This window comes from Salmo salar, chromosome ssa02, assembly GCF_905237065.1.
Source record: "Salmo salar chromosome ssa02, Ssal_v3.1, whole genome shotgun sequence".
NCBI classification, from domain to species: Eukaryota; Metazoa; Chordata; class Actinopteri; order Salmoniformes; family Salmonidae; genus Salmo; species Salmo salar.
In genome coordinates, this window is record NC_059443.1 from 33324589 (window position 1) to 33339588 (window position 15000).

Genomic DNA, 15000 nt, shown 5'->3' on the forward strand with positions numbered 1-15000 from the left:
CAGACACAGACACACACACACACACACACAGACACACACACAGACACATTTATTTACACAGATGTAGCACCATTAGGGACATACAAGCACCTCAGCTGCTATCTAGGAGCCCTTAGGTGGATGTGAATGGACCCCTCACACACACACACACACACACACACACACACACACACACACACACACACACACACACACACACACACACACACACACACACACACACACACACACACACGCACACACATGATGTGTTCTTTTCTCAACCCCATGTCACTTGAGGTGCTTGTGTTTGCCCATCAGCGCTACATCTGTGTAAGTGTGTGTGTGTTTGTTTGTATAGCACCTCTTTGTGTGTGTGTGTGTGTGTGTATGTACAGCACTGTATGTGTACCGGTCTGTCTGTCACCCATGGTTGGCGTAGATGTCAGGTGATTGAAGACAGGCACTGTTGGCAGCTGTGGCAGATCCAAATCCTGTAGGCAGGTCTGGATTCAGCTGTTCACACCCTCCCGCTGACCTTAATATTGACACAGTGAGATAATCAACTGAAATTGGACCTGTGAATGCCTACATGAAATGTGATTGTGTTGCTCACTTAAAGTTATATGGCTGATTCTATTAAATCCAACATAATCCCTCGACAAGCAGACACACACACACACCCTGCCTCTCCTTCCCTAATCACACTTCCACAATTGTCAGTTTCTACAGAGAAATATCTTGACACAACACATCAATAATGAATGAGTTACCACATCAAATTTTTACTGTTTTATTTTTTAATGTCTGACAAAAGTCCTCAGATATTCATAATTTAACCGACAGTTTCCATGTTTTAGATCACAATGTATTTTCTTTCACAGCTTGTGAGAGTCTGCATATGTCGGTTTTTCTCAATTCAAGGGTCTGTTTCAGTAGATGTAAATGTTGAATTATTGAGATATGGTAGAGAGAGATTTAAGGCAGAAAAGAAAGAATGAGTGTTAGATGAGTGAAAACCTTCTGAGAGCTACCCCTCTGTCGTTTTTCTCTCTTTCTTGACCTCTGTTTCTCTTTCTCTCTCTCTCCCATACACACTCTCTCTCTCTCTCTCTCTCGCTCTCTCTCTCACACTGTCTCTGTCTCTCTCTTTCTCTCCCACTCTCTCTCTCTCTCTCTCTCTCTCTCTCTCACTCTCTCTGTCTCTCTCTGTCTCTCTCTCTCTCTCTCTCTCTCTCTCTCTCTCTCTCTCTCTCTCTCTCTCACACTCTCTCCGTCTCTCTCTCTCTCTCTCTCTCTCTCTCTCTCTCTTAGATTTTCTCTCTCTCTGAGGTGACTTTGAAATGCTTTTTATAAAATACAGTTTGAAATACTGAGCCTTGTGTGGCCTTTATCCACTCTTTCATGTTCTCTCCTTATTTCTCTCATTTTATCTTTGGGCGTAACTCTTGCAGAAGTAGTCTCACCATCACAAACTTCTCTCATGGCAGTTGAGATTACAGCAGCTGTACCTCCTACACTCAACCACACAAACTGAAGGAGAATGAATTCAACTGTAAAATCCTCATGACTAGAAGTCTGACAGCATCGAAAAGTTCCCCAAGGACATTTAATAAATGTAGTCACTGCCCTTCCACTAGCAGGGACTTAATGTGAATGTATACTGTATGTGAGTGTGTGTATCATCATACCACTGTTCCACAGACAGGCTTTGGTTTTTGACCCAATTCCCCATGATGGCCTTCTCCAATCCTCCCTCGCAGACCCTGTCTCACACAGCATCGAGATTAGGGATCAGTTAAATAAATCCAACTGTTTTTCACTCTGCCGTCAAAGACAGAGAGCTTGGTTTTCACTCTGGCTTTGGATCCAGCCTCTCAACTCCTCTGGAGCGATTGATTCCATTCCTAGGAGTTATTGGGAAAATCAAACCCCTGGATCCGGCTTATCCACCCAGATTCTGTCTTCTACCGCCCCTGACGGCAGCTGCATATTGAGTTGGGAGAGTTCAGACGATCCCAGTGTCCTTGGTGGGGGAAGTAATCTATACTCCGAAGTGAGGATGAGCAGTGCTTACCAGGAAGACTACGAGCACAGTGAGTGTCCTGGAGTAAATGACCCCTTGTGAAACTATACGGTTCCCTACTTGCTAATGAATACTGGACATGAGAAAAGAGAATATACCCTATCTACCAGTGGGGAAATAAGAGATAGAGATGGTTAGTTGCTGTAAACAGTTGGTGTAGAGGCGTCTTGTTTACAATGAGCCCGTCCTCCTATAGCTCCTCCCACCAGCCTCCTCTGACAGAGACACACCCCGTGTAGAAGCAGCCTGAGGCTCTTGTTGTTGATAACTCACCTTGAGAGGTCACACACATACTCTGCATCCACCTCACAGTAGGGTGAGTGTATTTTGAAGGTGGTCTGGGTGGAGTGGAGAACGCTATTAGTGTAGCTCGGAGCAGAAACCCCATTATAACCTCTGTTCCTCCCCTAACCCTCCATTCCCCATCCACACCCGACCACAGAAGGGCTCTAATTGAGTTTCCGTGTTGTGTCGACTGTGAGGACTCGCTCGCTCACTCACTCACGGGCGTCCACGGTCCTCGAGTGGTGAAATACTACATTTGTGGTCAGGCAGAGAGAGGGCAGCCCCCTGTGGGCCTCTCATTCCAAAGAGACAGGCATGACACGCGGGGCTATTGGTTGTGGTAGTTAGTTAGGATCTAATGTGTTCACGAGGTGCTGGGAGACCAGAGTCCAGGAGGAGTAAGAGAGAGGGCGGGATCGTGCCCTGTCACTCCACAGGACATGCAGGGACATACATGAGCAGCTATGTCTCCTCTGCATTTGATTGTGTCTGTGTGTGGATGAGTGTGTAGTGGGGAGGGCTCCATCCACACACAGCCTCAGGGCTTATCAGAAAACACACACACACACACACACACCGCACACACACACACACACTGCACAGTTCTGTCTTTGGCTGAAATGTATTCATTTTTCCCTAATGTTCTCAATGCCTGTTTGTTTGTGGCTTTGTCAGAGGAGAAAATGGAATAACTTATTCCTGCTGTCTCTCTCTTGTATTTCATGGAGTAATGCATTTACATCATCAGACTGGTTGCTTAGCTACGTTAAACCAGTTGAGCGTTTGGAATATCATTAGGTTTGGCCAGTAAAAGTCAACCAAGGGTGAAATGTGGAGAAATGAGAGGAGGATTTGAGAAATGAGGGGAGTGATGGTATCAGTACAGTAGGGCTGTCCTATTCCTCTGTCCACTCTAGGTACCAGAAATAACAGTGGACGTCCACAGTGAGGTCAGAGTGTCTGTGTTAAATGAACAGAGAGGAGTGAATATAATGATGTCCCTTTTCAATCCCTTTTCCCCTTTCTATGTTCTCGTCTCTCTCGTCTCTCTCGTCTCTCTCTCTCTCTCTCTCTCTCTCTCTCTCTCTCTCTCTCTCTCTCTCTCTCTCTCTCTCTCTCTCTCTCTCTCTCTCTCTCTCTCTTTCTCTCTTTCCCCCCACCCATCAGGTTTAAAAAATGGTGCTTAATTAACGTGTGTGTGTGTGTGTGTGTGTGTGTGTGTGTGTGTGTGTGTGTGTGTGTGTGCGCATGCAGGGGGGGAAAGAGGGCCAGTCTATAAGATCATTAATTAGGATGCATAACGCCTCAGTCCGCTGGCTACCAGGGAGCAGATGGGGAGCAGGGTTCCCAGCCCATAGAACTGAGGGGGTTTGTCCCTCAATGACTTTCCTCCCTCAAAATATTATTCTCAGTAGCTACCCAATGGATTTGGTGACTGTCTCTTTTGATAGTCTAATATTGACACAGCCAATTATCCACTAACTAGCTGTAATATAAGTATAGAGCAAGTTTCTCTGTGGTTTCTCTCACACGTTGAGCATCTCTCCCTCTCTATCTCTCTCTATCTCTGTCCCTCTCCCTCTCTATCTCTCTATCTCTCTCTCTATCTCTGTCCCTCTCTATCTCTCTCTATATCTCTCTCTATCTCTCTATCTCTGTCCCTCTCTATCTCTCTATATCTCTGTCCCTCTCTATCTCTGTCCCTCTCTATCTCTGTCCCTCTCTATCTCTCTCTATCTCTCTCTCTATCTCTGTCCCTCTCTATCTCTCTCTATCTCTCTCTATCTCTCTCTATCTCTCTCTCTATCTCTGTCTCTCTCCCTCTCTATCTCTCTCTCTATCTCTGCCCCTCTCTATCTCTCTCTCTATCTCTCTCTATCTCTCTCTCTATCTCTGTCCCTCTCTATCTCTCTCTCTATCTCTGTCCCTCTCTATCTCTCTCTATCTCTCTCTCTATCTCTCTCTCTATCTCTGTCCCTCTCTATCTCTCTCTATCTCTCTCTCTATCTCTCTCTCTATCTCTGTCCCTCTCCCTCTCCCTCTCTATCTCTCTCTATTTCTTACTCTATCTCTGTCCCTCTCCCTATCTCCCTCTCTATCTCTGTCCTTCTCTCTTTTCTCTCTCTATCACTCTCTCTCTCACTCCCCCTCTAACAATTAAATTAAATGTGCTTTATTGGCATGACGTAACAATGTACATCTTGCCAAAGCTTACTATGGAGAACATTTTTAAATAATTAATAATAATAATCAATATTGTCAACGGGGACAGCAATCACCAAGGGTCATAAAAAACATACATTAAACAATAACAATAAGCATATGGGACATGTGCAGGTTGGTTGGTCTGTCAGACACTGTCCCTCATCTTATGGCAGGCAGCAATGTAGTTTGCTGCCAACCTACAGCTCTCTGCGTCGTCCCCCAACAGGATGGGTAGCCTACTCTCATCAGAGAGGTCTTTGAAACCTTTAATAAGGGTTTCAAATTTAGGGAAATTACACTTTCTAATTGTTTTATATTTTTTACATTTTGTCAGGAAATGCAGCTCTGTCTCAGCCCTGGTTCGGGTTCTGCTGTGGTGCGGTGGTTGCACAGCCTTTCCTCTACAAGGAGCCATGTTTTCCTGTGTCTACCTTTCTCAATGGCAAGGCTGTGCTCACTGAGCCTGTACTTTATCTCTCTCCACTCTATCTCTGTCCCTCTCTCTTTTCTCTCTCTCTCTCTCCCTCTCTATCTCCCTCTCTCTATCTCTCTCTCTCTCACACACTCACTATCTCCTTCTCACACTGGTCTCCTCTTAAAGAATTTCACTGTGCATCACATGGTTTTAGAGCAGAAAAAAGCTCTTGATTTGAAACGTAATTATGCATGTCATTAAAACAAAAGTGAGGTCCACATCATTGAGTTGTTAATCGTGCGTGAAAGGGAGACTCTTTGTAGATTCTGACACACACACACACCCAGTGTCAACTTCCTGCCAGGCCAGCAAGGACAGGCAATTACGTGAGATGCCTGCATGCGTGTTTGTTCAAATGTCACAAAGACTTAACCTGCTGCCACGGAGACTGGACTCATGGGAACACCTGCACTCTGTGAGTCACCAAGGCGACACATCCCACGCTATCATTCACACAAACACACACGCACACCTATGTGACCTCCCCAGGGGCGTTGTGGGAGTATAAATCTGTGTGTGTAATCCTAGCTCAGCTGCATGACTCTTGCTTTCTGTATTGTACCTCAGGTGGTCTCCTGTAACAGCGATAGCTCTGATCTCCCTCCACTCCTCTCACAGGTCTGTGTTCTAGCGGCATCACGCCACCAGACACCAAACACCATCTCTGTCAGGTCTGAGAGGGATCACTAGGGTCCAAGAGGGGCCAAGAGGGTCCTGGGGGCTTGGGGAAATGGGATTTATTTATTATTTCATGTAATGGTTAAAGGACAACTCCTAGCCCCTACCTTACATTGGTACTTCATGGAGATCTGAAAGAATCTTCCCCCTTCCGTCATTACTTCTTCTTCAGTTGAAGACTCATATCATTTTGGTAGGCTGTTATTGGACAACACTGTCAATGTACTGACACAGATTGGGCCCCACTCAAATGTGTCATCTTCATCTGATGTCAGACACATAAAGACCACTTGAATGCAATCTCATTCTCGCTCCGTCAATACTGGCCTCTTTTGCACGGCTGCATCTCTAATTCACTGTGTATCAAATCAGGGGGAAGAAAACAAACACAATTTTCCCCTTTTATTCCCGGATTTGCATAACAATCTGTGACATCATCTGAACGGATATTCAAATGAGGAGACAGCTTTGGGTGGACTCAGACGAGTGTCACTGGGCTATTAATACGGCGGGTGTGTATCGTATCTGGGGCGATTTCGCCTGGTTACCATCGGATCTTACGTGGTTAGAAAGGCGGTAACAGACACGTGTGGAGCTTTGCCCGCTTTGTCGACTGATCCACTCTCACGGAACACTGACGAGGTGGATCTGTTGGCTGCCTTTTAGTTCTGCTAGTTTGGTGGAGAAAAGAGAAGGAGAGAGAGGCATGGATGGCCCTGGTGACAGATGAAGCCGAGAGAGAGAGAGAGAGAGAGAGAGAGAGAGAGAGAGAGAGAGAGAGAGAGAGACCTGTGGTGGATGTATGTACTGTACGAGGTTCATCTCTCCTCTGTGAGCAGTTTATGTCCACGTAGTGATCATTCCCAGGGTCATGACACTGACATTCTTGTGTTTAACTCTCCTATATCTCTCCTCATCCCTTGCTTTTTGACCCCCAGGCACGGTTTAATGGTTAAAGCCCACTGAGCCAACCCTAAGTCAGCCATTTGTATGCATTTATGTATATATGTGTGTTTGGCATGTACCTAGTGTGTGCTCAGTCGCTTGGACCAATTGATCATGACACCGCTATCATTATGAAGAGTCATTGATGTCTGTGGAGGAACTCATACATTCATACATAGCCAACCGGTGTATAAGCGCCAAACAAAACAACCACATCCATCCGCTGAATTACAAAATAGCAATACAAGAATCTAGAGCCTTGTGCTGAAAAGATCTGTCAAGAAGGCTCCCACCCTCCCCCGTGTCTTCCTCCCCTCTCTCTTTCTCTTCCCCACTCCCTCTCTCTATCAGGCTCTGCTGACAGGCTTCTAAAGGCCCACATTTGAAAAGGCAGGAAGGAGGGAGAGAGTGGTGCGTTCTTCCTCGTTTCTTCTCCCTCTCTTTTTCCCGCCGCTTCCCTGCGTCCCTCAGATGTGAAGCTCCCCCTTATTTGCTGTTGTCTTTCCTTCGCGCCAGACATTGCAAACAACACGAAGCACAAGTCTGCAGACAAAACAAACTCTCCCAATACCAGACGACAAGCAACAACAACACACCGCGGCAGATATGTCTGTTTGACTGGAGTCCCCTTCTCTGAGTCTTTTCTGATCTTCTGAAAGCCTTCTGAGAGCACTTGCTTACTTTCCGCCCCTCCCCAACTCTTTCCTCTCTCTCTCTTTCTCCCCTTCTCTCTCTCTCTCTCTCTCTCTCCCTCTCTCAGTATGCTATCAGACAGTGTGTTTTGTGGGAAACATGTTCGTGTGAAGAGCGATAGAAAGAGAGGGTGATGGGTTTCTAAAGAAAATGTCATTCTTTTCACTGACTGCTAAGGCCTTGGGGGAAGCGACAGTCTCAGACAGCAGACAGCAGATAGCTGCTAGCGCGGAAACAAACGAGGGAGGGAGAGCCCTTCAGCCTGGAATGGAAACAGGGAACCTATCAGCCATGTTGCATTTGGCCATTTGTCTCCACCCAGAGAATGGGTCCAGCGTCATCCAAGTGCTGTGGCTGCCGTCGGGGGGGTGTCACCAGCGGATTGTTGGGAAATTGATTTTGAGAGGCAAATAAGATTAAGGAGATTGTGCCAGGGATCGCAAACAATTTGGAAGGGAGAGAGGGATGGATGTGTTTGGAAAAGTCAAAGCCCAATGGTGGGAAGTGGCACAGACACTGTGCCTTTTTTGGCTTAAAAGAGGACTCAGACCCAATGACATCATCATCAAAGGATTGGGGGCTTCAGCAGACACTAGTCCTCCACTTTCCCAGAATGCATTTAGCTCATATGCCTACATTTCATACAGGCAACCTCTTAGTAGTTATTCCATGTCCCCCTGTCTGTACCAACTGTTATCTCTGACTTTGACCCTGACCCTTAACCTCTCATTACATCTTATCTTTTCTGTGTCTGTAGGTGATGAGTGGTACCTCTGCAGGCTGAGCCTGAGTGTGCCCACCCTGGCAGACCTGCAGTGGGGCATGTTCCCTCAGCCCTACCTGGGCGCAGTGGGACCTGACGCCGCACCAGGCTCTGTGGTCTACCGCCTCACCGCCCGCCAACGAGACGGCACAATAGGAAACGCCCACTTCCTGCTACTGGGCGGTGAGTGAAATGTCGATCTGGTGACTACCATCTAGAAGGGCTGGAAATGGTGTGTGTGGGATGTTTGTGTGTTGTCAGGGGAAAAGAACAACTCCTAAAATCAATAAATTCCGTCAAGCGCAAGAGATACAAGAGCAAATTAGCATGAGCATCCCCTCTGCCACTAAGCGCTAACACGGCTAACAAGCAGACACACAAAAAGAACTGGCTCTGACAGCAGTAATTATCACCAACATCTGGCACAGGCTACGCCGCCGCTCTGTATATTGATTTTGTTTTTGTTTATTTGCTTTTCTTTTATGGGGTCGTGTTGAATTTCAATTACGGTTGGGGAGAGAGAGAGGACACGTGTTAGCAAGCATGTGGAACGCGGGATATTCACTCCCCAGGGCTTTCAAGGCTCCTAGATTTGGAATCAGGAATGTTTTGGGTGAGGAGGGATGGGAAGGTGGATGGGTTGGAGAGGAGGGATGGGAAGCTGGATGGTTTGGAGAGGAGGGATGGGAAGGGAAGGTGGATGGGTTGGAGAGGAGGGATGGGAAGGTGTATGGGTTGGAGAGGAGGGATGGGAAGATGGATGGATTGGAGGGGAGGGATGGGATGGGAAGGTGTATGGGTTGGAGAGGATGGATGGGAAGATGGATGTGTTGGCAGGGAGGGATGGGAAGATGGATGGTTTGGAGAGGAGGGATGGGAAGGTGTATGGGTTGGAGAGGAGGGATGGGAAGGTGGATGGGTTAGAGAGGGGGGATGGAAAGGTGGATGGGTTGGAGAGGATGGATGGGAAGGTGGATGGGTTAGAGAGGGGGGATGGAAAGGTGGATGGGTTGGAGAGGAGGGATGGGAAGGGAAGGTGGATGGGTTGGAGAGGGGGGATGGAAAGGTGGATGGGTTGGAGAGGAGGGATGGGAAGGGAAGGTGGATGGGTTGGAGAGGAGGGATGGGAAGGTGTATGGGTTGGAGAGGAGGGATGGGAAGATGGATGGATTGGAGGGGAGGGATGGGATGGGAAGGTGTATGGGTTGGAGAGGATGGATGAGAAGATGGATGTGTTGGCAGGGTGGGATGGGAAGATGGATGGGTTGGAGAGGATGGATGGGAAGATGGATGGGTTGGAGAGGATGGATGGGAGATGGATGGGTTGGAGAGGAGGGATGGGAGATGGATGGGTTGGAGAGGAGGGATGGGAAGATGGATGGGTTGGAGAGGAGGGATGGGAGATGGATGGGTTGGAGAGGAGGGATGGGAAGATGGATGGGTTGGAGAGGAGGGATGGGAGATGGATGGGTTGGAGAGGAGGGATGGGAAGATGGATGGGTTGGAGAGGAGGGATGGGAAGATGGATGGGTTGGAGAGGAGGGATGGGAAGATGGATGGGTTGGAGAGGAGGGATGGGAGATGGATGGGTTGGAGAGGAGGGATGGGAAGATGGATGGGTTAGATTCCTGAGACAATGGTGAAGATTTGTGGGCTGGAGCTTTTTGTCAAGGGGGCCAATTAGTGAAATGGAAAATCATGTGAGGTAGCCTCCCTACAAGGCTGAATTTTATTAATCAATCGATGGGGAAATAAAGCTAAAACACCATACTTGACAGAGAAAGTATGGCAAAATTGTGATTGAATTGATACAACGTTTAAATGGTGTCCATTTTACATTACGTTTGATTAGATTAGATAGCTAAACTCTGATGAGATAAAAGCATTTAATTAAAGGATGACATGCAAATGTTCCATTTTTAGGGTACTCAGGTGTTGGACATTCCTAAAACAGCGATAATGTACAATAAATTATAACAAATCAAAAATTAAATAGATATAGATTGAATAAAAGGAAAAAAGAAAATAATGAAAAATCCAAAAGAAGTGAGTGACAGGGACAATGCAGCTGTGATTAGCTACATGTCCCTGTCTACCAGCAGCTGTGTGCCTCCTATTCCTCTCTCTTCCTCCTCCTCCTCTTCTCTCTCTCTTTCTTCCTCTTCCTCCTCTCCTCTCACTTCCTCCTCCTCCTCTTCTCTCTCTCTTTCTTCCTCCTCCTCCTCTTCTCTCTCTCTCTTCCTCCTCCTCTTCCCTCTCTCTCTTCTCCTCCTATTCCTCTCTCTTCCTCCTCCTCCTCTTCTCTCTCTTCCTCCTCCTCCTCTTCTTCTCTCTCTTCCTCCTCCTCCTCTTCTCTCTCTCTCTCTTCCTCCTCCTCTTCTCTCTCTTTCTCTTCTGTTGATGCTGCTGCCCAGGGGGACATGGATTAAGATGACCCTGTCTTCCTGTTCTCCTCAGAGAAAGATCAGAGAGGCTGGATGTTAACCCGATAACACACACACACACACACACACACACACACACACACACACACACACACACACACACAGACACACACACACACACACACACAGACACACACACACACAGCCCCAGCTGGCAGAAGGGTCCTCTACCCCCATCTCTATACACAAATAAACACACACACCAGCCCCCCAGCCCAAGAAACCATGTCTTAGGGATGTCCATTTCTGCACAGCTGTCTCTGCTATATGATATCACTCACATGATTGTCTATAAGACCCCGGGGAAAGCTGTGTGATGAGGTGTGAAAACACAGAACAACTTTGATTTGGGGGTCAACTATCCATTCAAGAAAACCTTTGAGTCACTTGGAAGAACCATGTGTGTCTGTGTGTTTATACGTGTTGTTTATATCCCGTAACTAGGCGGCGAGGATTCGTTTGAGGTGGACCGCAGCTCTGGGGAGGTCAGGACCACCGGCCGACCCCTGACCCCCAGCAGGGAGTACATGCTGAGGGTGCAGGCGGTGGACACGCAGGGCAGGAAGGGTCCCCCTGCAACAGTGGCTATTCTGGCAGGGTTCCGCCCCCCACAGTTCACCAACACCTCCTACACCCTGACTGTCCCAGAGAACACGCCCGTGGGCCAAGCGTGAGTACACCCTGGGTTTGGAGAGATTGTTGTGAGGAAAACCCAATTACCCATATTATGGACTACTTTTGACCAGAGCCACCTAGTGCACTATATGGGGAATAGGCTGTCATTAGAGATTACGAGAAAGGTGAATAAACTAGGGTTTTACAGGTGACATTGGACAGGAATAACTGCTGGATGTGGGTTAGGAATAGGATGAGGGGAGGGAGGTGGGGAGGTGGTGTAACAGCACCAGTGAACCAATGAATGCGTGTGTTCTGAGTATGTGTGTACATGTATTTTTGGTTGTGTATTGTGCTTGTTATGTGTGTGTGTGTGTGTGTGTGAGTGAGTGAGTGAGTGAGTGAGTGAGTGAGTGAGTGAGTGAGTGAGTTTGTGTGTGTGTGTGCCGCCTCTGCTGCTCATTAGAGGGGAAGCCAAAGGATTGTGTGAACGTGGATGATTCCTCTGCATTATGTGTCATGTGTTGGGAGGGAGGGGGGAGGGGAGGGAGGTTAGGAAGGTGGGGTGAAGGAGGGACGCAGATGCATCATTTTCTCCCGAGGCTCGGAATATGAAAGTGTGGCTAATTCAAATACAGTGAGGGAAAAAGTATTTGATCCCCTGCTGATTTTGTACGTTTGCCCACTGACAAAGAAATGATCAGTCTATAATTTTAATGGTAGGTTTATTTGAACAGTGAGAGACAGAATAACAACAACAAAAAATCCAGAAAAACACATGTCAAAAATGTTATAAATTGATTTGCATTTTAATGAGGGAAATAAGTATTTGACTCCTCTGCAAAACATGACTTAATACTTGGTGGCAAAACCCTTGTTGGCAATCACAGAGGTCAGACGTTTCTTGTAGTTGGCCACCAGGTTTGCACACATCTCAGGAGGGATTTTGTCCCACTCCTCTTTGCAGATCTTCTCCAAGTCATAAAGGTTTCGAGGCTGACGTTTGGCAACTCGAACCTTCAGCTCCCTTCACAGATTTTCTATGGGATTAAGGTCTGGAGACTGGCTAGGCCACTCCAGGACCTTAATGTGCTTCTTCTTGAGCCACTCCTTTGTTACCTTGGCCGTGTGTTTAGGGTCCTTGTCATGCTGGAATACACATCCACGACCCATTTTCAATGCCCTGGCTGAGGGAAGGAGGTTCTCACCCAAGATTTGAAGGTACATGGCCCCGTCCATCGTCCCTTTGATGCGGTGAAGTTGTCATGTCCCTTTAGCAGAAAAACACCCCCAAAGCGTAATGTTTCCACCTCCATGTTTGACGGTGGGGATGGTGTTCTTGGGGTCATAGGCTGCATTCCTCCTCCTCCAAACACGGCGAGTTGAGTTGATGCCAAAGAGCTCCATTTTGGTCTCATCTGACCACAACACTTTCACCCAGTTGTCCTCTGAATCATTCAGATGTTCATTGGCAAACTTCAGACGGGCATGTATATGTGCTTTCTTGAGCAGGGGGACCTCGCGGGCGCTGCAGGATTTCAGTCCTTCACTACGTAGTGTCTTACCAATTGTTTTCTTGGTGACTACGGTCCCAGCTGCCTTGAGATCATTGACAAGATCCTCCCGTGTAGTTCTGGGCTGATTCCTCACCGTTCTCATGATCATTGCAACTCCACGAGGTGAGATCTTGCATGGAGCCCCAGGCCAAAGGAGATTGACAGTTCTTTTGTGTTTCTTCCATTTACGAATAATCGCACCAACTGTTGTCACCTTCTCACCAAGCTGCTTGGCGATGGTCTTGTAGGCCATTCCAGCCTTGTGTAGGTCTATAATCTTGTCCCTGACATCCTTGGAGAGCTCTTTGGTCTTGGCCATGTTGGAGAGTTTGGAATCTGATTGATTGATTGCTTCTGTGGACAGGTGTCTTTTATACAGGTAACAAGCTGAGATTAGGAACACTCCCTTTAAGAGTGTGCTCCTAAATCTCAGATCGTTACCTGTATAAAAGACACCTGGAGGCCATAAATCTTTCTGATTGAGAGGGGGTCAAATTCTTATTTCCCTCATTAAAATGCAAATCAATTTCTAACATTTTTTACATCTGTTTTTCAGGATTTTGTTGTTGTTATTCTGTCTCTCACTGTTCAAATAAACCTACCATTACAATTATAGACTGATCATTTCTTTGTCAGTGGGCAAACGTACAAAATCATCAGGGGATCAAATACTTTTTTCCCCCACTGTATTTATTAAAATAAACTTTAGGATTAACATGAAGGGCAACGTGTGTGTCTGAACCTGCCTCCTCAGGGCTCTGATGACTGGAACACAATGTATTCATCTCCTGCCCACCCTCTACATGGTGTGTGTGTGTGTGTGTGTGTGTGTGTGTGTGTGTGTGTGTGTGTGTGTGTGTGTGTGTGTGTGTGTGTGTGTGTGTGTGTGTGTGTGTGTGTGTGTGTGTGTGTGTGTGTGCATCAACATCCTCTCTAATTTGTCTTCTCATGACATCACTTCCTGTATACTGTATCTCCTTATGACATCCCGTCCTGTTTCCCCCTGCAGTGTGGCGATGGTGGGGGCCATCTCCTTCCAGAGGAAGACTCTGTCCTACATGCTGCTGGTGAACCCTGGCAACCTGTTCAGTGTCAACCAGGAGAGTGGAGCTGTCAGCCTCACCCGGACAGTGGACTTTGAGAGTGGACACACACTCCACACACTGCAAGTCAGGGCCTCCGAGCCAGACACAGGCCTCAGCGGTGTGGCAGAGGTACACACACGCAACTATACACACACACACACACGCACGCACACACACACACACACACACACACACACACACACACACACACACACACACACACACACACACACACACACACACACACACACACACACACACACACACACACACACAGTCACACATACAGTGAGGGAAAAAAGTATTTGATCCCCTGCTGATTTTGTACGTTTGCCAACCGACAAAGAAATGATCAGTCTATAATTTTAATGGTAGGTTTATTTGAACAGTGAGAGACAGAATAACAACAAAAAAATCCAGAAAAACGCATGTCAAAAATGTTATAAAATGATTTGCATTTTAATGAGGGAAATAAGTATTTGACCCCCTCTCAATCAGAAAGATTTCTGGCTCCCAGGTGTCTTTTATACAGGTAACGAGCTGAGATTAGGAGCACACTCTTAAAGGGAGTGTTCCTAATCTCAGCTTGTTACCTGTATAAAAGACACCTGTCCACGGAAGCAATCAATCAATCAGATTCCAAACTCTCCACCATGGCCAAGACCAAAGAGCTCTCCAAGGATATCAGGGACAAGATTGTAGACCTACACAAGGCTGGAATGGGCCACAAGACCATCGCCAAGCAGCTTGGTGAGAAGGTGACAACAGTTGGTGCGATTATTCGCAAATGGAAGAAACACAAAAGAACTGTCAATCTCCCTCGGCCTGGGGCTCCATGCAAGATCTCACCTCGTGAAGTTGCAATGATCATGAGAACGGTGAGGAATCAGCCCAGAACTACACGGGAGGATCTTGTCAATGATCTCAAGGCAGCTGGGACCATAGTCACCAAGAAAACAATTGGTAACACACTACGCCGTGAAGGACTGAAATCCTGCAGCGCCCGCAAGGTCCCCCTGCTCAAGAAAGCACATATACATGCCCGTCTGAAGTTTGCCAATGAACATCTGAATGATTCAGAGGACAACTGGGTGAAAGTGTTGTGGTCAGATGAGACCAAAATGGAGCTCTTTGGCATCAACTCAACTCGCCATGTTTGGAGGAGGAGGAATGCTGCCTATGACCCCAAGA

General features: G+C 47.1%; 1 protein-coding gene across 1 annotated transcript in view; it reads left to right on the forward strand.

The window, feature by feature from the left end:
* LOC106580611 (neural-cadherin) overlaps positions 1 to 15000 on the forward strand; it is a 119980-nt gene that overhangs the window by 47046 nt on the left and 57934 nt on the right. The window contains exons 2-4 of the mRNA XM_045702620.1: positions 8104 to 8292; positions 10998 to 11223; positions 13734 to 13938. Of these exons, the coding sequence (XP_045558576.1) occupies positions 8104 to 8292; positions 10998 to 11223; positions 13734 to 13938 (620 nt within the window). The remainder of the gene's footprint in view (positions 1 to 8103; positions 8293 to 10997; positions 11224 to 13733; positions 13939 to 15000) is intronic.